The following is a 19827-nucleotide window of genomic DNA, read 5'->3' on the forward strand; positions in this document are numbered from 1 at the left end:
TAGAAACAGCCTAAGTGAGGCCAGGCGCAGTGGCTCACGCCTGTAATCCCAGCGATTCAGGAGGCCAATGCAGGCAGATCACGAGGTCAGGAGTTCGAGACCAGTCTGGCCAATATGGGGAAACCCCATCTCTACTAAAAACACAAAAATTAGCCAGGTGCAGGGTGGCTTGCGCCTACAGTCCCAGCTACTCAGGAGGCTGAGGCAGAAGAATCACTTTAACCTGGGAGGTGGAGGTTGCAGTGAGCCAAGATCATGCCACTGTACTCCAGCTTGGGCAACAGAAGACTCAGTCTCAAAAAAAAGAAGAAATAGCCTAAGTGCTCACACGTATACAGTCAAATAAATATCAGTACATCACATACACCAGAATATATCCAAATGACAATAAAGCATTAAAAGTCTCATTTAGCCGGGTGTGGTGGTGTGCACCTGTAATCCCAGCTACTTGGGAGGCTGAGGCAGGAGAATCGCTTGAACCCAGGAGGCGGAGGTTAAAGTGAGCTGAGATCGCACCAGTGTACTCTAGCCTGGGTGACAGGGCATCTCAAAAAAAAAAGTCTCATTAATTATCTTATGGAAAATTGATCAAAATCAATTAAGTGATAAATGCAATGTTTAACATCATATTTAGTTACAATCCCAATTGTGTTAAAAAAAAAAAAAAGAGAGATCTAGGTGAAAATGTATGAAATAATAATGAATTTTCTGATATAAGGTAATTTTATTTTTACATTATTATTTTCCCAGTTGTCTAAAATATGAAAATAGTTATTTCATCCTTAAAAAAAAAATCAGAACTATTTTGAAACAATAAGAGGATGATTAAATCTTGGCTTTTTTTTTTTGTCTTTAATTCACCCATTCTAATGCCAGTTTTGGCATTATAGGTGTGAGTCACTGCACCCAGCCTAATGCCCTTTTTATAAAGCTGCCAACTTCTTTTTTTTGAGACGGAGTTTCGCTCGTTACCCAGGCTGGAGTGCAATGGCGCGATCTCGGCTCACCGCAACCTCCGCCTCCTGGGTTCAGGCAATTCTCCTGCCTCAGCCTCCTGAGTAGCTGGGATTACAGGCACACGCCACCACGCCCAGCTAATTTTTTGTATTTTTAGTAGAGATGGGGTTTCACCATGTTGACCAGGATGGTCTCAATCTCTTGACCTCGTGATCCACCCGCCTCGGCCTCCTAAAGTGCTGGGATTACAGGCGTGAGCCACCACGCCCGGCAAAGCTGCCAACTTCTACTCAAAACCTACTCTGGAACAAATATTCATGGCAAAAAAGCCTCAGTACGACACAGGTTGCATCACTAGGATGCTTCAGACAGGTTCAGACATTTTGAGTAAAAACATCATTGGCTCTTAAGCCAGAGTATTGAGAATACCTCTAACCCAGAGATACAAGATTTTGAAACTGACTCTTCTGCACCCCTCCACCCCAAGTCAGTTTCCCAAAAGACAAGATGGACAAGAACCCAGGTTCCCCACCACTAACCTGCAGTGTGCTGAGAAAATAAAGGCGAGGCTCGGAAGCGCCTGAATCCGCAATGGAATATGAGTTCTTCCTTGGCTTTCACAGGTTCAGTGTTGCCAGGGTCACGCCTCACCACCATATTCAATACTGACATCTGAGAACCAAGTAAGAAAAACAAAAATCTTCATAGTCTAAGAATACAATTGCCTAACCTGAAAGAAGGCAAACCAAACTAGCAGATTCAGATTCATTCTAAGAACTGACAATGCTAATTAATGGGTGGAGTATAGATTCTGGAACACAGATTCATCGTTTACCTCCACCAATGACTGGCATTTAAGCCAAACATAGGCTCATCAGAGCTTTCATGCACCCTTCAATGCTAGCTTACCTTTCTGCATCTAGCAGAAAAAGAGCTCAACATCTGCCACAAAAATCAGTGGCCTTCAAGACACTCACCACAATCTCAAAACCACACTCACTCAAGCCCCTTCTTCCTGAACCCTTACCAAGAGCAATCAAAGAACTATAATATATACAACTGTTGGCCACCAAGAGAAAAGATCTCTGCACCTTGGCATAAACCTTTGTTTAAGGCTGCCACCCTTGTTCTAAATCTGGTCTGAAAAACATACTTGGAGAAGTCTCAGAACCACACAGAGATTGCATCACTGAGATGCTTCAGACAGGTTCAGACAGTATGAATAAAACCATCAGTGACTTCTCTATTATTCTCCAATTCCTAATCAGAAAGGCAGACTTTTTGCATCTCTATGAGCAGAATGTTAGTCACAAAAACAGAATTTTAGACTACCAGAAGCAGCTGGAAAGTTTCATAATTCCCCATTTTCCCACAAGACACTCATTTACCTTCTGTTCATGAGGCAGTAAAGAAAACGCAATCAAGGGTGCTCCTTGCCTGAAGTGCTCCATCACTGAGACAGGAACTTCAGAGACATGAATTGTGACATACCAGCCAACCTGCCATAAGAAAGCAGAAAACAGTCATGGAGTTACCCCTCAAAATCCTAATAATGGGAAGCTTTCTCCAAATCTGGTGAGTCTTTCAGATGACCTTTTTAAAGCCAACCCCACCCTTAAGATGGCTTCACTACCCAGATTACACTTTGTCATTTAACGTGGCAGAGACCTCTTTGTTCCCAGTATGTTTTTTTTTTTTGGAGATGGAGTCTCACTGTCGCCCAGGCAGGAGTGCAATGGCATGATCTCTGTTCACTGCAACCTCCGCCTCCTGGGTTCAAGCAATTCTCCTGCCTCAGCCTCCCAAGTGGCTGGGATTACAGGCATGCGCCACCGACACCCGGCTAATTTTGTATTTTTAGTAGAGATGAGGTTTCTCCATGTTGGCCAGGCTGCTCTTGAACTCCTGACCTCAGGTGGCCCACCCACCTTGGCCTCCCAAAGTGTTGGGATTACAGGTGTGAGCCACCGCACCTGGCCTGTTTCCAGTATCATTCTTGTCGATGACTCAGGGGCTCCCCTAATCCCCCAATGCAGCATATTTCCATGCCAAGAGAAGGAGTAAAGTAGGGAACATGCTGACAAATGAAAGCAACATACAAGATGGACAAGGAGGGCAGATACCTCAGCTCCTTCAACCTCTTTTTCTTCAATCTCCTTAAAGATGCTTTTCCTGCTATTAGTAAAGTTCTGAAACTGAAATATCCGAGCATAATCTTGAGGAAGGTTTTCCTTAGGATCCCATGGAGATGTCCGGAAGCTCTTGAGGCCTCTGTATTTCTGAAATCTAGAATATTGAAGATTTTAGAGAAATTAAGTCAGATTTATATGGTGCTATATAGACTAAGGTCACTGCTAAAATGGCTAAGGATCTAGCTGAAAAGAACTCCAACACTATCTCTCAAAATAAACTAACAGCTTAAACCAAGACCACACTCCGAAACAACTTGTAACAAGTTATATCAGAACCAAACCCAAGCTTCCCACTGACAAAAGACAAAGTATTTATAGTGGCTCCTGACAAAAAAGGTGTTTGGTAATGACCTGGTATAGTTCAGATGTGTGTCCCTGCCCAAATCTCATATTGAAATATAACCTCCAATGTTGGAGGTGGAGCCTGGTGGGAGGTGACTGGATTATGGGAGAGGTTTTTCTCCTGAATGGCTTAGCACCATCCCCGTTGGTGAGTTCTCATGAGATCTGGTTGTTTAGAAGTGTTAGCACCTCCTGCCTCGCTCTCTTGTTCATGCTCCGGCCATGTGACATGACTTGCTCCCCCTCTGCCTTCTGCCATGATTGTAAGTTTCTTCAGCCTGCCCCAGAAGCTGAACGGATGCCAGCACCATGCTTCCTGTACAGCCTGCAGAACCATAAGCCAATTAAATCTCTTTTCTTTATAAATTACGCAGTCTCTGGTACTTCTTTATAGCAATGCGAGAATGGCTTAATACATACCTTATCTCCTTAATATCCAAAATTAATTCACTGGCTTTAGTCACTCACCTCCAGAACAGATATAATCATCTACATCTTCACTCTTCTACTTCTGCTATTCTACCCAAACCCCCTAAAATCTCCAAACGTTATATACTTCAATTGAGTATTGGCTCCTTAGGGAAGATGTATTTGCTAATTAACGTTAGTATTTCTCCTTCATTAAAGTCCTGTAATAGCAGTCTGTACCACAGTCTAGAACTTGATTATATATTACCATTTCCTGTATGTATGTATGTCTTGCCTTCCCATATTAAATGTTAGCTCTTCAGGAGCAGGAAAAATGTGTTTTTCTTCTTTTGCATCACAGTGACATAGCTCTGAGCCAAGTTTTTAAAAACTATTGACTTAATTTAGACTTGTTGACTAACCGAATTCTAGCAGCCACGTCACGGGGGGTGTCCACCTCATCTGGAAACATCTCTTCCAGTCTTTCTTGTTTATATTTCTCCAACATTTTTGCCTCAGCTTCTTCATCTACTTTCTTGTCATACAGATCATCATGCACAGACTCCCCTATAGTCATAGTTTCATATTCTTCCTCTTCTTCTTCACTACTCTCATCCTGTAGAATAAAGGATTACTTATTTCAGAAAAAAGCCACACCTGTCTCTACCCTAAAGACCAATAAGCTAAGAGTAAAATAATTGTATTAGATACCTATTCCCAACCAACATAAATTCTAATACAGCCTAAAGTAGAAAACAAAAGCCTCATTCCTGGCAACTACAGAGTCATTCCTAAGAAACTAACCATACACACCCCTCAAGATCACAATTGCACTTTGCCTTATGTTTGAAGCTAGACACAGAAATGGCCTAAGGCCTCATTTCCTTACCTGAGATTCTTCTTCCATAAAATCCTCATGTTCCATGTCATCATATTCATCTCCTTCCCCATCACTTTGGCTGCCACTATCCAAAATCCATTCAGCTTGGTAATTGGATGTTCCTTTGGGGACCTTCTTTACCACCTTAGAACTTTCCTTCAAGAAATCTGTAAAAGTCCAAACAAATTAAGTAAATTATAGACGTCCTTTCCCTATCCCTCTGGTTATTCTCACGCAGGCAAGGCACTGGACGCTGCTGCCAACATGGGAAATTCCAGCGGACACTGTAAGCAGAACTAACTACTTCCAAATGTAATTCAGTTGCCTCACAACTAGCAATACTTACACAGCTAAATAAGCCCTACAATGAATCCAAAGTTGTTTATCTGTTCATGATAAAACATTAACACAAGTAATTTTGGGAAATGGAACAAAGCTGTGTCTAATGTTTGTTCAGTGAAAACATACAGCATTTGAGGGTGAGGAGAGACTGTCAACTATACCCCCATCCCGCTCTATCCCATATGGTCCTCACTCTGAAGAGCTAGAGGAAATCCACAATTCCAGGTCAGATGAATTACAAACAAGTTTACCAATACTAACCCTTTGCCTCACTCAGCTCCTCCTCAGTGGGCCAGGTTTGCTCCCCCTCCATTGGATCTGGGATAACCTCTGTTTGCAAGGATTCCTGTCTATCAGGGTCTGCCTTCATTAGGACCTTAAGGTCTTCTTCCATATCATCTACAGTATCCGTAGCACAAATCTGAAAACCAAAAGCAGGTGACAGTCAACCATTAACCAAAAATCTCCTAAATCAAACAGAGAAAGACCCAGAAATACCAGTCCTCATGTAGACTATGAATGCAACAGAATGCCAAAACTTGTCAAAATTTTTCAAATGACCATTTTCTAATTTCCAGGTTTTTTTGTTTTTTTTTGAGACAGAGTTTAGCTCTCGTTCAAGCTGGAGTGCAATGGGTCACTGCAACCTCCACCTCCAGGGTTCAAGCGATTCTCCTGCCTCAGCTGGATTACAGGCATGTGCTACCACACCCAGCTAATTTTGTATTTTTAGTAGAGACAGTGCTTCTCCATGTTGACCAGGCTGGTCTCAAACTCCCGACCTCAGGTGATCCACCTGCCTCAGCTTCCCAAAGTGCTGGGATTACAGATGTGAGTCACACACCTGGCCATTTCCAGGGTATTTTAAGTCTGCTTGGCTCTTGAGGTCTTTCTTATTCTGTCCCTACTCCTACCCCTTTATTACATACCTCACTCCCATCAAGTTAATTTCTTCAAAGTTCAAATAAACCCTTTGATCCACCACTGTGCCTAGGTTCATATTGTCTATCTTCTAGGATATTCTTTTATCCCTCTTCAACTCATAAATCACATTCATCCTTCTCAACACCTAGCTCAAGTCTGATCTCTTCTGTAAAGCTTGCTAGTCTACTTTCTAAACTTCCATAGTACCTCAACCATATGCTATCTCTATCTTTATTTTACAGATGCCATTTTGTTCCAGCCCAATTAAGTCCCTTAAAGAAAACAACCACATCTTGAGTGTCTTCTATAAATTCAGAACCAATTGCAGTGCAGAGTATATAAAGTGCTGGATAAATATGTAATTTATCAACATATTTATAACTGACTATTGCCTTACTTCAGACTGGCAGTCTCCTCAATCACCTAAATGTACAGACTGTCTTCTCTGAATTTAAGTTTCCTTCCTGTGCCAACTTTTTTTTTTTTTTTTTTTTTTTTGAGACGGAGTCTTGCTCTGTCGCCAGGCTGGAGTGCGCTGGCGCAGTCTCGGCTCACTGCAACCTCCACCTCCTGGGTTCAAGCGATTCTTCTGCCTCAGCCTCCCAAGTAGCTGGGACCACAGGCGTGTGCCACCACGCCCGGCTAATTTTTGTAGTTTTAATAGAGACGGGGTTTCACCACGGCCAGGATGGTCTCAATCTCTTGACCTCGTGATCCGCCCACCTTGGCCTCCCAAAGTGCTGGATTACAGGCGTGAGCCACCGCGCGCGGCCCTGCCAACTTTCATATGAATATGAATTAAGAATGTCTTCCCCCCTCAAAAAACAGAAACAAAAAAAATCAGTCTTACCTCCATTGCTATGTCTGGGTCCTTCTGGGATTTAATTACTCTAGGATTTAAAGGGAAAGGGTCCACAGGGGCATCTATCTGTTTCATCTGGAAATCGCCATGTCCAACGATATGCAGCAACCTGTTTACATTCAGAGTCTGCCCTCGAACATAGCCTGAAATTTTCAAGTTGCCCACCAAGTTAGTCTCTTCACTAGGAACAAAATCAACAGTATGAGCAAACAGGTAGGCTCGCCGGTCCCGAAAAGCAAGATGCTGTTGCTTCTGGTTAGCCAACTGCCTAAGCAGCATCCCTGCCTCCTGCTGAGTGTCTAACAAGAAGAGTTTGTTATCTGGAAAGCGCTTCTCCACTGCTTTACTTAGCTTCTTCCTGGCGTCTATTTGTTTCTTCAGTGGAAGGCCAGAAATCCCCTGGACAGCTAGTGCTGTAAGCAAAAGAGAAAATGCTTTGTGACCTATTGCATTACATAAAAATCTCCCTGAAGGTCAGACACTGTGGTTCACACCTGTAATCCCAGCACTTTGGGAGACTGAGGCGGGTGGATCACCTGAGGTCAGGAGTTCAAGACCAGCCTGACCAACATGGAGAAACTCTGTCTCTACTCAAAATATAAAATTAGCCGGGCATAGTGGTGCATGCTTGTATCCCAGCTTCTCAGGAGGCTGAGGCAGAATTGCTTGAACCCAGGAGGCGGAGGCTGTGGTGACCCAACACCATTGCACTCCAGCCTGGGCAACAAGAGCAAAACTCTTGTCTCAAAACAAAACAAAACAAACAAACAAACAAACGAAAACCCTGCAGTTCACAACCTAACAGCTCAGTTGCAAGCCCAGAGATCACTGGGAAACCTAACACTTAACTACCCTAAAGGAATTTCACAGTGAAATCAAACTTCATACCCTTCTTTCTCTAGGCAAAGGACAGCCAAAACCAAAAAGGCACCCTGAGTGAGAATCTGTAAACAATGGACCAACTTTAATCCATATGTGTACACCCCACCATCAGCTGAATATGACCCATCAGTTGTATTCCTATATCAAATACAGATGCACAATAAATGCTAACTCACTTACTATAGGTGGGAAGCCCCTGGGCAAAGAGGCAGGAAAGACAGTAATCGCCGGTGCTGTCCCAGCCTTCAAGTGGATCAAGTAAGAACAGGACGGTATCAGCTACTTTAGCCATGTCTAACACAGTGTGTAGATCTCCTGGAGACAGAAGTAAGAAGAGGAGGTTGGCACCAGCACATTATGCTAAAAAAAATTACCACTAATCAAACATAATAGAAAACATTGTTGTATACTCTAACCTGGCCTTGCTGATGTGAAAAACCACCGATGTTTCAGGCGGGGGCATAGCAGCATAAAGCTGTGGGTGTTTCCCAATTCATTCAAGTGTACTCTTCCAGTGTCCCTATCCTGAAGCAGCTGAATGGCCTCTGGCAGGGAAATTCTGCTGTGCAGGGGCACCACCAGTACCTGATGAGGAGGGCCATCCTTGCTACCCAGCTGTCTCTTCTCTGCCAGAACCTGAAAACAGATAGCCGAGAAGATCTCAACGTCTCAGTACTTCACTCCAGCATTGCATTTCCCCCCACCCACAACGAGCGTCTCTCTGGTAAAAGGCCCCATGTATGCCGGCGGGGTGGCAGGAATTCTGACGAAAGGAATGCCAGACCTACACGCTCGATATGTGCTCTAGGGCTATTCTCTGTCCCTGGACCCTCCACCCGTTCTCATTTTCCAGTTCGAGGCATTAGCCACTTAGAAGAGCAGAGGAGCCACAATCTCCCAAACCCCGCTCCTCTCACCGCCTCCTTCTTCTGCTTTCGGAGCTGGCTGGCGCGATGCCTCTGGTCGACTCTGCTGAGTTCTTTTCTCACCTTCTTGCTTAGGGTTTTCAGTCCTAGACGGCCTGGAGGGCAGATTAGAAGGGGCTGTTGTGATCGGTCCCAGAATAACGTCAGGAAAAGGGACCCCTCTCCGCCCACCTTAGAAAGGGCCTTTCGCGTGGGGCCCAGACGGGAGACAGCAGCTCAGTCTGGGCATGGGGAAAAAGACAATAACGGCCAAATAGCCCTTCCTCCTTCTACGCTACCTCCTTACCCTTGCTGTCCCGCTGTGCAGATCCCCGACCCCGATGCCGCCCGCCTTTGTGAGCTTTATTCTGCTGCTTGAGCGGGCCGGGCCGGTGGGCCGCCATGCCGCAGCGCGCGCGTTCGGAGTCTGCACCGCTTCCGGGCCAGGCCGAGCGCTTCCGGTCCCGTCCACCGGGCGGGCCCTCCGCGGGGGCGGGGTCCCTGCGCCCCCTGCGCCCCCTGCGCCCCCTGCGCCCCCTGGCGACCGTCTTTTCCAGCCGCTCCAGAGCGCCGCGTTCGCCCAGCCGCCGTGGGAACTTTTCCCACGCAGCAGTGTGCAGTTGGGGGCTGGAAGACGCCGGATGTGGACTCTCGAGTCTCGGGCTGTTGGCCCAGCAGGGCTGTTTGTGCCCCTTGCATTTTCACTTTTCGCTATAAAGCTGCATCACATAGAACATGCAGACTGGAAGGCTCCGTTCGTGCGGAAGAGGCCCAAGCCGCTCCTGTCACCTGGGTTCGGGCGCGTTGCTCTTCCGTTTGCAACAGCATGTGTTCATCACTTTGAGCAGCCTTTCCTCTCCCTCGATTCCCCAGCGAGGCTTGGGAATCGTGTGGAAGACACTTCTCTCACCTTGCCCGCCCGTCCCTGTGATGGCAACCCGCGCCCCGCCTCCCACGGAGCGGCCGAAAGGACCCTGTGGGACGTGGCGACCAGGCGAGGGGGAGTGGCCGCGACCCTCCGGCCCTCAGGCTCGGGCGGCTGCACTCCCACTCATCTTCCCACAAACTTGACAACGGCTCGGCGACGGCCGCCCGGGATTCCGAGGAGTCACGGGGCCAGGCTGCACTGGCTTCGCCGTGGGCAGGCTCGGACCCCGTGCCCGGGCCCCGGCCCTTTTCGTCCCGTCCGGAGAGCGAGTAGGGAGGAGTCAGGGGACCTTCGGCGGGACCCAGGCTCGCTTTCAGCCGCGGGCTCCAGGGCCGGCGCTCACAATGTGGCTTCGCGCCCTCGAGGCGGGAGCGGGCGCGTTGCCATGACAGCGACCCCCGCGGCGCACGCCCGGGTTTGCCGCCCTCAGGCGCGCGCGGTCTCTCCCCGCCCCGATCCCCAGTCGCTGTGCGCAACCCCCCTCCGGCTGTGGGAAGGGGCCGGGCCTGCCGCCTGACGTCTGTGCGGGGCTCGGAAGATGGCTGCGGAGCCGAGCACCGGGCAGTGGCTGCGGCGGCGGCGGCGGGCCGGGAGCGCGGCGGGCGGAGGCTCCGCCTTGCGCGTGGGGCGCTGAGCCGAGAGGCGCTGAGGCGGCTAGGGCGCGGGGGCTCGGAGGGCCGCTCGGCGCCGCCTCCTGCCACACCATGGGCAGCGCGGAGGACGCAGTCAAAGAGAAACTGCTGTGGAACGTGAAGAAGGAGGTAAGTCGAGGCAAGGACCCCAGGGGGGCTCGCGCCCTCGCCCGCGCGGCCCAGGGGGCCAGAAACGTCCGCCGGCACCTGGGCCGAAGCTGGGCCGGGCTGGGCGGGTCCTGAACGCGCTGCGCCTCCCTCCCCTTTCTCGCTTGGGGGAGGGCAGCCCCCCTCGGCCCGAGGGGCCCGGCCGGCGCTCTGGGCTTGTTTGCTTCGCAGCCCCGCGGCTCCCCGCCCTGTGACGGCAGCGGCGCTGGGAGCTCGAGGCCGGGGGATGGGTGGCGGGGATGGCTGGAACCGGAGCTGCCCATTCAGTGCCCGCGCCACCGGGGGAGGGGGCGGGGCCCCGGCGAGCTCCGGCGCAGGTGGGTGTCGCGCGGGCCGAGCTTCACCTCGTCCCAAGTGGGTGTCGCGCGGGCCGAGCTTCCCCTCGTCCCAAGTGGGTGTCGCGCGGGCCGAGCTTCCCCTCCTCTGGTCCGACGCTTCCCCCTCCGCTGTGCCTTCAGCTACGGAGTGCTCGCGGCCGGAGGGGTTCGCCGCACACCTCACCGTTCCCTCCACGCCCACCTCCTTACCCAGGGACCAGGGGTTTGTTTGAGAACGATTTGTAACACTCGGATGTTTTTCCCTTTCGAGGGAAGCCGCCTACTTCAGAAAGAGAAGCAGTCCTTCCTTCTACTGACTTCGTTTACCTTGATCTGCCCAGAAGCCCATTTCCATTTCGGGTGGCGGGCAGTGCCCATATGAATGACTCACTCCCATATGAGAGCTGGAGAGCTCAAGCCCGCAGCGCAGATTAGAATGCGTTGGGCCTCCTTCCCCTGCCTGCCTCTGAGACTATTGTCTGCCCAGTGAGTAAACTCCACGAGGGCAGGAGACCATCTCTTTCGTCCACTGCCTGGTATCGGGTTCCTGGCCCACTGTAGGCACACCATGGCTGTTTGCTAAATAAATGTGCTGATTTTGGAGCCTTCGGGGCCTGGTGTTTGGAAAGCATACATTTTGGAATAGTTTGGACCTAGTTCTGTGTGACCTTGAGTGAGTTACTTAACTTCTCCGAGTCGAGATTTCTTCCTCTCTATGCTGTCTACCTTGTATATAAAAGTTTACCTCACGCCTGTAATCCCAGCACTTTGGAAGGCCGAAGTGGGTGGATCACTGGAGCTCAGGAGTTCGAGACCAGCCTGCCCAAAACCCCATCTCTACTAAAAATACAGAAATTAGCCGGGTGTGGTGGCGCGTGCCTGTAATCCCAGCTACTTGGGAGACTGAAGCAGGAAAATCGCTGGAACCTGGGAGGAGGAGGCTGCAGTGAGCCGAGCTGGAGCCACTGCACTCTAGCCTGGGCCACAGAGTGAGACTTAGCCTCAAAAAAAAGTTTCCCTTAGCGGAGCCTTTCTTAGAGTTTCAGGGTTGGGGAAGAGTCTGGGCTCTCAGAAAATCCTGGAAAGCTCTAGATGGTTCTCATGCGTTAACCATGGCCTGGCTACTATGCCCTAATGTTTGTTCCCATCTCTCCCCTTGGCAAAGATGTTGTCGACGCCATCACCTTTCCAGCTTGTGGGAGAAACTTCATTAGATAGATCTTTGCTGTGAAGGGGCCAGGAGTATAGCAAATCAGCATTTAAGCCCCAATTCTCTTCTCCCCAATGAAAAGAGAAATCTTGATTCTCCTCCAAAAGGAAGCAATCTGGTGACAGAGACTTGAACAGTATAAACAAAATAGAAAAGTACCTAAACCCACACTAGAGATGGATATGCTGGGATTATAGCTGTGATCCAAATTTGGAGGTTAGTCAGAGATAATGGGAAATATTTTTTAAGAGGATGATGACTCTTTCTACCAGTACTTAGAAACTGGACTATACTGCTTTAAAAGTGATTTCTGAGAAAATGTGAGAAATGTCAGAATATGCCACAGCTATGTATCATACCCGAGGAAGGTTGACCTGCTCTGAACTCAGTGGGTCTCCTTTCCTCCTTCAGTGTTTGATTTCTACAGAAACATAGCCTGTCCCTTCTGAGAGGAGAAACAGCAGGGATACTGGTAGACAAGGCTGGCCTTTTGCAAAGAACCACTGGTATAATTCTAGGGGTATCTGCAGATCCTCCTAACCCCAAAATCTGCCACATCAGTCTGCTCCAGATGCCTCCAGGTCTTTAGCTATGACATTATCCTCTGTTGAATGCAAACACCCCTTAGGAGGTAATCTAGGAAGCTTTTTTTTTTTTTTTTTTGAGACGGAGTTTCGCTCTTGTTACCCAGGCTGGAGTGCAATGGCGCGATCTCGGCTCACTGCAACCTCCGCCTCCTGGGTTCAAGCAATTCTCCTGCCTCAGCCTCCTGAGTAGCTGGGATTACAGGCACGCACCACTATGCCCAGCTAATTTTTTGTATATTTAGTAGAGACGGGGTTTCACCATGTTGACCAGGATGGTCTCGAGCTCTTGACCTCGTGATCCACCCGCCTCGGCCTCCCAAAGTGCTGGGATTACAGGCTTGAGCCACCGCGCCCGGCCGGAAGCTTTTTTTTTTTTTTTTGAGACAGAGTTTTGCTCTTGTTGCCCAGGCTGGAGTGCAGTGGCACAATCTTGGCTCACGGCAACCTCCGCCTCCTGGGTTCAAGCAATTCTCCTTCCTCGGCCTCTCAAGTAGCTGGGATTACATGCATGTGCCACCACGCCTGGCTAATTTTGTATTTTTAGTAGAGACAGGATTTTGCCATGTTAGTCAGGCTGGTCTCAAACTCCCCACCTCAGGTGATCCACTCAGCTCAGCCCCCCATAGTGCTGGGATTACAGGTGTAAGCACTTTGGGAGGCCAAGGCGGCTGGATCACCTGAAGTCAGGAGTTCCAGACCAGCCTGGCCAACATGGAGAAACGCTGTCTCTACTAAAAATACAAAAGCTAGCCAGACGTGGTGGTGCATGTCTGTAATCCCAGCTACTCCGGAGGCTGAGGCAGGAGAATCGATTGAACCCGGGGGCCAGAGGTTGCAGTGAGCCGAGATCACACCACTTCACTAGAACTTGGGCAAAAGAGCGAAACTTCATCTCATAAAAAAAAAAAAAAGTGTAAAAATCCGCAAAATGATCATGTTGGAAATCAGGAGAGTGGGTACCCTTAGATGGGAACAGTGACTAGAAGGGAACATGATGCGGTGAGGGTGCTGTCACATGTTCTGTTTCTTGCTCTAGTTGCTGATTTCACAGTAGTATTCAATTTGTGAAAATTCACCAACCTGTATAATTGTGATATAAGTGCTTTTATATGTTTACTGCACATCAATTAAAAAGGTTTCTTTTGGCCGGGCACAGTGGCTCACGCCTGTAATCCAGCACTTTGTAAGGCTGAAGCAGGCGGATCATCTGAGGTCAGGAGTTCGAGACCAGCCTGGCCAACATGGAGAAACCCCGTCTCTAGTAAAAAATACAAAATTAGTCGGATGTGGTGGTGCATGCATGTAATCCCAGCTACTTAGGAGGCTGAGACAGGAGAATCACTTGAACCCAGGAGGCGGAGGTTGCGGTGAGCCGAGATTGCACCATTGCACTCCAGCCTGGGCAACAAGAGTGAAACTCCGTCTCAAAAAAAAAAAAAAGGTTTCTTTTTAAGTGCTTTCTCTTTGTTTTTTTTTTTTTGAAACAGAGTTTCGCTCTTGTCACCCAGGCTGGAGTGCAATGGGGTGATCTTGGCTTACTGCAACCTCTGCCTCCCAGGTTCAAGAGATGCTCCTGCTTCAGCCTCCCGAGTAGCTAGGATTATAGGCATGTGCCACCACGCCTGGCTAATTTTATATTTTTAGTAGAGATGAGGTTTCTCCATGTTGGTCAGGATGGTCTCAAACTCCTGACCTCAGGTGATCTGCCCACTCGGCCTCCCAAAGTGCTGGGATTTTTTTTTTTTTTTTTTTAAAGCTGAAGTCTTGCTCTGTCGCCAGGCTGGTGTGCAGTAGTGCAGTCTTAACTTGCTGCAACCTCCGCCTTTCTGGTTCAAGCAATTCCCCTGCCTCAGCCTCTCTAGTAGCTGGGACTACAGGTGCACGCTGCCACACTTGGCTAATTTTTTTGTATTTCAGTAGAGACTGGGTTTCACTATATTGACCAGGATGGTCTCAATCTCCTGACCTCGTGATCCACCCACCTCAGCCTCCCAAAGTGCTGGGATTATAGGCGTGAGCCACCATGCCTGGCACTAAATACTTTCTTGAAGAAAGAAATGACCAGCTGGGTGCAATGGCTCACGCCTGTAATCCCAGCACTTTGGGAGGCCAAGGCAGGTGGATCACCTGAGGTCAGGAGTTCGAGACCAGCCTGACCAATATGATAAAACCCTGTCTGTACTAAAAATACAAAAGTTGTTGGGCCATGGTGGTGCTCACCTGTAGTCCAAGCTACTCTGGAGTCTGAGACAGGAGAATTACTTGGATCTGGGAAGCAGAGGTTGCGAGTGAGCCAAGATCACGCCACTGCACTCCAGCCTGGGTGACAGAACGAGACTCCATCTCACAAAAAAAAAAAAATGACTGTTTACCTTACAAGGTATTTGGAAAGTTTTACATCCAGGTCGGAACCCCAAACAGAAATTTAGACCCTGGATGGAAAGAAGGCTGGGGTTTTGGGCACATAGAGGGTGTCCCTGAGGCATGAGACCTACCCCTAACCTCGGAGAATAGGGAGAAAAGGAGGGACTGGTGGTTTATCTACAGGCCATATCTAGATGATTTGTCTCTAAAGGACAGTATGTCTGCCCAGAAGCCTTTCTCCAGCTGAGTATAGATGAGCAAACAGCATCCTGTCCCTGTTCTCCAAGGCAGGGCACTTCCACCTGGGCTGGAACATCTGCACTGATCGGTCGGTGGGTTTGTGGCATCTCTACCTGCTTTCCTCTCCAAAAGGCTTTGCTGAATAAACTCTGCTTCTCCACACCTCCCTTCCCTGTCATCTCTGAAAGTGACCTTCAGACCAGAGGGCAGAACCAAACTATTTATTTGCCCAGAGGTCTTTGATAAGGAAAAATAATAATAAAATCATTGATGCTGTCCTGTGTCCACAGGTGAAGCAAATCATGGAGGAGGCTGTCACCAGGAAATTTGTGCATGAAGACAGCAGCCACATCATCGCTTTATGTGGTGAGTGAGCAACTGAAGGATGGTGGGAGGCGGGTCTAGAGTGGAGGACACTGGCCTGGGACCAGGAAAAGATGAATCCTTGGGTGCAGTAGTTCTCAAATATGGCTGCCGGTCCGAGTCAGCGTGGAAGCTTTTGAAATCCTGTTTGGCCCCATTTGCGGACCTGCTAAGTCAGGATCGTCAGGGGTCAAGAATCTGTATATTTTCAGTTCCACAGGGTAGTAATTCTCAAATTTTAGTATGCATCACAGTCACCTGAAGGGCTTGTTAAAACACAGATTTCTGGGTCCCAACACTGGAGTTTCTGATTCTAGCAGGTCTGGGGACACCACTTTGAGAGCCACTGCCCAGGCCATTTGAGTTCAAGAACCACTGCTCTGATTTATCTTTATTCTAACTTAAGGGAGGGGTTTGTGCTTTTTGGATGCTGTCTGTGCCACTTTCACATTCTGATTAATCCCACCCACATTGCTCCATCATCCTAATTCCAAGCACATGTCTGGGTGCAAGAGCCTGAGCACGGACTAGGAGGGGCAGCTAAGCCTTCCAGCCTCAGAAAGGAGAGAGGCCCTCATAACCACTGGCTTTTCTGTGGGAAGACTTTTGCCTTTGCAGGAGCAAGCCTATCTCTACACAGAATTTTCTTGGATTTCTGGGAATTGAACTTCTTCTAAACTCCCCATCTGAAGGGACAAGGAATCATTTGCCTTCTCTCTGTGGTATTCCTTGGCCTCTGAGATTGGTGCTGGGGTTTGTGGAAGGGAAAGAAATGAAAGAACAGATGAGGGCTGCTTTTTGATGGCAGTGTGGTGCAGCAGATAGAACTGCCCTTCCCCTCATCCAGCGGCAGACACCCAGCGAAGGCTCCCCAGGTGCCAGACACTGTTCACCGTGTAAGGAAGTGGCAGTGACAGGATGGACAGTTTCTGCCGCAGGAGCTCACATTCTGTTGGGGAGACAGACAGAAACCAAATGCGCAAGTAAATACGTCATGTAATAACTCATCACGTGATAAGAGTTAGGAAGGAAAACAGATGTGGAAGGGCAGTCAGGGAGAGGCGGCCTGTGAGCAGAGGCTGAGTGACAGACTGGGGCTTGAATCCTGGTGTCCTGCCTTTTAAGTCGTCTTGGACAAGTTTCTTCACTTCTCTCACCCTCAGCTTGCTCCTCTAGAAGCAGGGTGTTGATTCCCACCTGGAGGAATTGTTGGGGGCATGAGATGATGCAGGTAAATGTTGATTTGTTCTTGGCATTGCAAGTGCTCACAGAATGTTTGTCTCTCCTTCTTTGGGTGTTGAGGCTGAAGGTAGGTTTGTAGGACTTGACTTCCCACCATGTCCCTTTGGGAAGGTTTTCCCAGTTCTTCCAGATGATGTAATAATGATTCCCAGGTTTACAAGACACAGCCTGACCTCAGTTTTTCTCAGCAGAACCTATGCTCTGGAAAAAAAAGTATGCCAGTCTTATGATAAGCAACTTTGAAGAGTATTAAAATTCTCGGCTGGGTGCAGTGGCTCACACCTATAATCCCAGCACTTTGGGAGGCCGAGGTGGGCGGATCACCTGAGGTCAGGAGATCAAGACCCACCTGGCCAACTTGGCAAAACCCTGTCTTTACAAAAAATACAAAAATTTGCTGGATGTGGCGGCGCATGCCTGTAATCCCAGCTACTGACCGGCTGAGGTGGGAGAATTGCTTGAACCTGGGAGGCAGAAGTTGCAGTGAGCCAAGATCGTGCCACTGCACTCCAGCCTGGGTGACAGAGCAAGACTCCATCTCAGAAAAAAAAAAAAGAATTCTCTTCCTTTCCACCTGTGCTGTGTTCCCTTGACACTCGCCAGTGTCTGTTGTCACCAGAAGGGCTATGCTGGCAGCGCAGTTATGCGTAGCTTGGTGCTAGGCTTCATCAGAGCACACACACTAGAGAAAACAGAACAAATGGTGCAAACAGCTTGTGCATGGGCGCCATGTGTGGGTAGCCCTGGGAGAAAGAGGGAAAGGGGGCTTGAGGCAGGAGAAATGCTGTCTCACATTCAGGCCATTAGCGTGAGAAGAAACTGTCAGCTCTCCAGTCTGTCCACAAGCCCCCTGGAAAGTAGTAGGCCTTTTACTTTTGTCTCCTGCCTGGAAGCCCAGGGCTCTTTCCAGGAGGCAGGGATATCAAACTCCAAAGGAATCGTTTTCCTGCTTTCAGCCAGTTTCAGTAACTGAAATAGAACCAGGCCCTCGAGTTTCCAAGCTTCTAAACTGCCCAGGAGTAAGAGGAGCCCTGTTCTTTCGGTACACAGGAGGTGCCTTAGCACCACCAATACTAAATTGAATGCTTACGGGGCCAGACAAAAAATGACTACAGAGGCTGAGTGCGGTGGCTAACCCCTGTAATCCCAGCACTTTGGGAGGCCAAGGTGGGTGGATCATTTGAAGTCAGGAGTTTGAGACCAGCCTGACCAAAATGGTGAAACCCTATCATCTCTACTAAAAATACAAAAATTAGCCAGGCGTGGTGGCGTGCACCTGTAATCCCAGCTACTCAGGAGACTGGGGCAGGAGAATTGTGTGAATCCAAGAGACAGAGGTTGCGGTGAGCCGAGATCCCCAGCCTGGACAACAAGTGGCAAAACTCCATCTCAAAAAAAAAAAAAAAGAAAAAGAAAAAGAAACTTCCTACTTTTTAAATGCTGACAGCTAATTCACATTAAAAAAAAAATGTGTGGGCCAAATGAAAGGCCTCTGCCAGCCTCTGCCAGCGTGCTGCCTCTGCTTTGGGCTCAGTACAGTCACTGAGAACAGGAGCAGGAGAGGTTCCAGCAGCATCGGGCTAAGTCAGGCCACGGCATCTCTGGCCCACGGATAGAGGAATCCTTACGCTTTGTCAAAATTGGTGCTCAGTGGTGAGATAAATCCCAGTTTGGGCTCAAACTAAGGTTCTTTGAAAGCATTGATTATCAACCTTTTTTCCTCTGCTTGCAAGCCATTTCCATTGCCTGGCGTGGTGGAATCCTGAGAGATTCTTGTGGAATCCTGAGAGATTCTTGTGGGGGAGAGGAGGGAAGGCTGGGGAAGTATTGATCAAAACCACCCCTCTGCCTTTTTGGAGATGCTGATGTGCCAGGCTCCTTCACTCCATGGAAAAATGCTCTGAAATGCAGTGTTAGTCTGAAGTTGATCCAGACTTAAACTATGCCTTGCTACTGCCTTAGCCACGTCCAGAATTCAGCTTTGTTGTCAGAGAAATGGGAGTATAGAAAACATGCTGAGAGGTCAGGAGTCCACTGAAGTCTGTGGAGACTGTATTACCAGCCGGCGACACCACACTTCCTAGTTTCCAGGGACCTTGTGTACTGGGCCCCTCGACTCCACACTGGCCCACTATTCTTGGCAGAGGAGGGTTAGGGGATGACGGAGGAGAGCCAGGCCTATGCAATAGCTTCTCTGAGCTTCTTAGAATACAGACATTTAAATGGAAAAAGCAGAGCATTCCTGGAAAGCCTTAGAAATGGAACTGAAGAATCACTGGGTCAAGACCTCACCACGGGCAAACCCGGGAAAATTTCCAGCCAAATCCCCATTCCTGTTACCCAAGGGGAGGGGCGAGACTCCCAGGACTGTCAAGAAGGATGCTTCATTGAGCGTTTGCTGTGGTTGTTCCTAACCCTGTCTGCCCGGAAGCTGGGTGTGCAGTAGGCCTCTGCAAGTAGAAACTTCCCTGTGTGGAAGTTTCGCTGGCAAACCGGGCTGGCGCTGGGGTGGGCGGGTCTCTGTGTGCTGTTCCCAGGCCTGAGGATCGGAACCTATGTAACTGCCCCTCCTTGCCAGTGGAGGGTGGCACTTGGAGAATGGACTCAAAACTATCACTATGGGGCCAAGCATGGTGACTCACACCTGCAATCCCAGTGCTTTGGGAGGCTGAGGCAGGAGACCAGAAGTTTGAGACCAGCCTGGGAAATATTACAAAACTCAGTCTCTACAAAAAAATAAATAACTATCTGGGCGTGGTGGTGCACGCCTGTAGTCCGAGCTACTCTGCAGGCGGAGGAGGAGGATCACTTGAGCCCTGGAGGTCAAGGCCGCAGTGAGCTATGATTGCACCACTGCACTCCAGCTTGGGCAACACAGAGAGAGAGAGAGAGAGAGAGAGACGCTGTCTCGTTTTCTTGTTGTTGTTGTTGTTGTTGTTTTGTTGTGTTTTTTTTTGAGAGACTAAGTTTGGCTCTGCTGCCCAGGCTGGAGTGCTGCCCAGGCTGAAGTGCAGTGGCGCCATCTCAGCTCACTGCAACCTCCGCCTCCCAGGTTCAAACGATTCTCCTGCCTCAGCCACCC

At 49.0% G+C, this 19827-nt stretch overlaps 2 protein-coding genes and 2 non-coding genes across 6 annotated transcripts in view; 1 reads left to right on the forward strand and 3 right to left on the reverse strand.

Moving 5' to 3' along the window:
* Positions 1-9111, reverse strand: part of TSR1 (TSR1 ribosome maturation factor) — a 14398-nt gene extending 5287 nt beyond the window's left edge. The window contains exons 1-11 of the mRNA XM_012448327.3: positions 9002-9111; positions 8707-8810; positions 8206-8425; positions 7970-8104; positions 6896-7320; positions 5383-5542; positions 4789-4946; positions 4322-4515; positions 3081-3243; positions 2346-2456; positions 1497-1629 (exon numbers count right to left, since the gene is read on the reverse strand). Of these exons, the coding sequence (XP_012303750.2) occupies positions 1497-1629; positions 2346-2456; positions 3081-3243; positions 4322-4515; positions 4789-4946; positions 5383-5542; positions 6896-7320; positions 7970-8104; positions 8206-8425; positions 8707-8810; positions 9002-9098 (1900 nt within the window). The 5' untranslated portion in view covers positions 9099-9111. The remainder of the gene's footprint in view (positions 1-1496; positions 1630-2345; positions 2457-3080; positions 3244-4321; positions 4516-4788; positions 4947-5382; positions 5543-6895; positions 7321-7969; positions 8105-8205; positions 8426-8706; positions 8811-9001) is intronic.
* On the reverse strand, positions 1276-1368 carry LOC135275785 (small nucleolar RNA SNORD91 family). The gene has a single exon (XR_010343368.1). It is a non-coding gene; the product is annotated as a small nucleolar RNA SNORD91 family (small nucleolar RNA).
* LOC135275783 (small nucleolar RNA SNORD91 family) lies at positions 2109-2203 on the reverse strand. Its single transcript, XR_010343367.1, has one exon. It is a non-coding gene; the product is annotated as a small nucleolar RNA SNORD91 family (small nucleolar RNA).
* Positions 9112-10144: 1033 nt separating the features above from the next.
* The window catches only part of SGSM2 (small G protein signaling modulator 2), a 47890-nt gene continuing 38207 nt past the window's right edge, over positions 10145-19827 (forward strand). For 2 of the 3 annotated variants that reach the window (XM_021671321.2, XM_021671323.2), the window contains exons 1-2: positions 10145-10383; positions 15431-15506. In XM_021671321.2, coding sequence (XP_021526996.2) covers positions 10327-10383; positions 15431-15506 — 133 coding nt within the window. In that variant the 5' untranslated portion in view covers positions 10145-10326. The remainder of the gene's footprint in view (positions 10384-15430; positions 15507-19827) is intronic. The other variant, XM_021671322.2, reaches the window with a different exon arrangement.

Source organism: Aotus nancymaae, unplaced genomic scaffold, assembly GCF_030222135.1.
Source record: "Aotus nancymaae isolate 86718 unplaced genomic scaffold, 86718_ANA_hifiasm-v0.15.2.pri h1tg000018l, whole genome shotgun sequence".
In the NCBI taxonomy this organism is placed as follows: Eukaryota; Metazoa; Chordata; class Mammalia; order Primates; family Aotidae; genus Aotus; species Aotus nancymaae.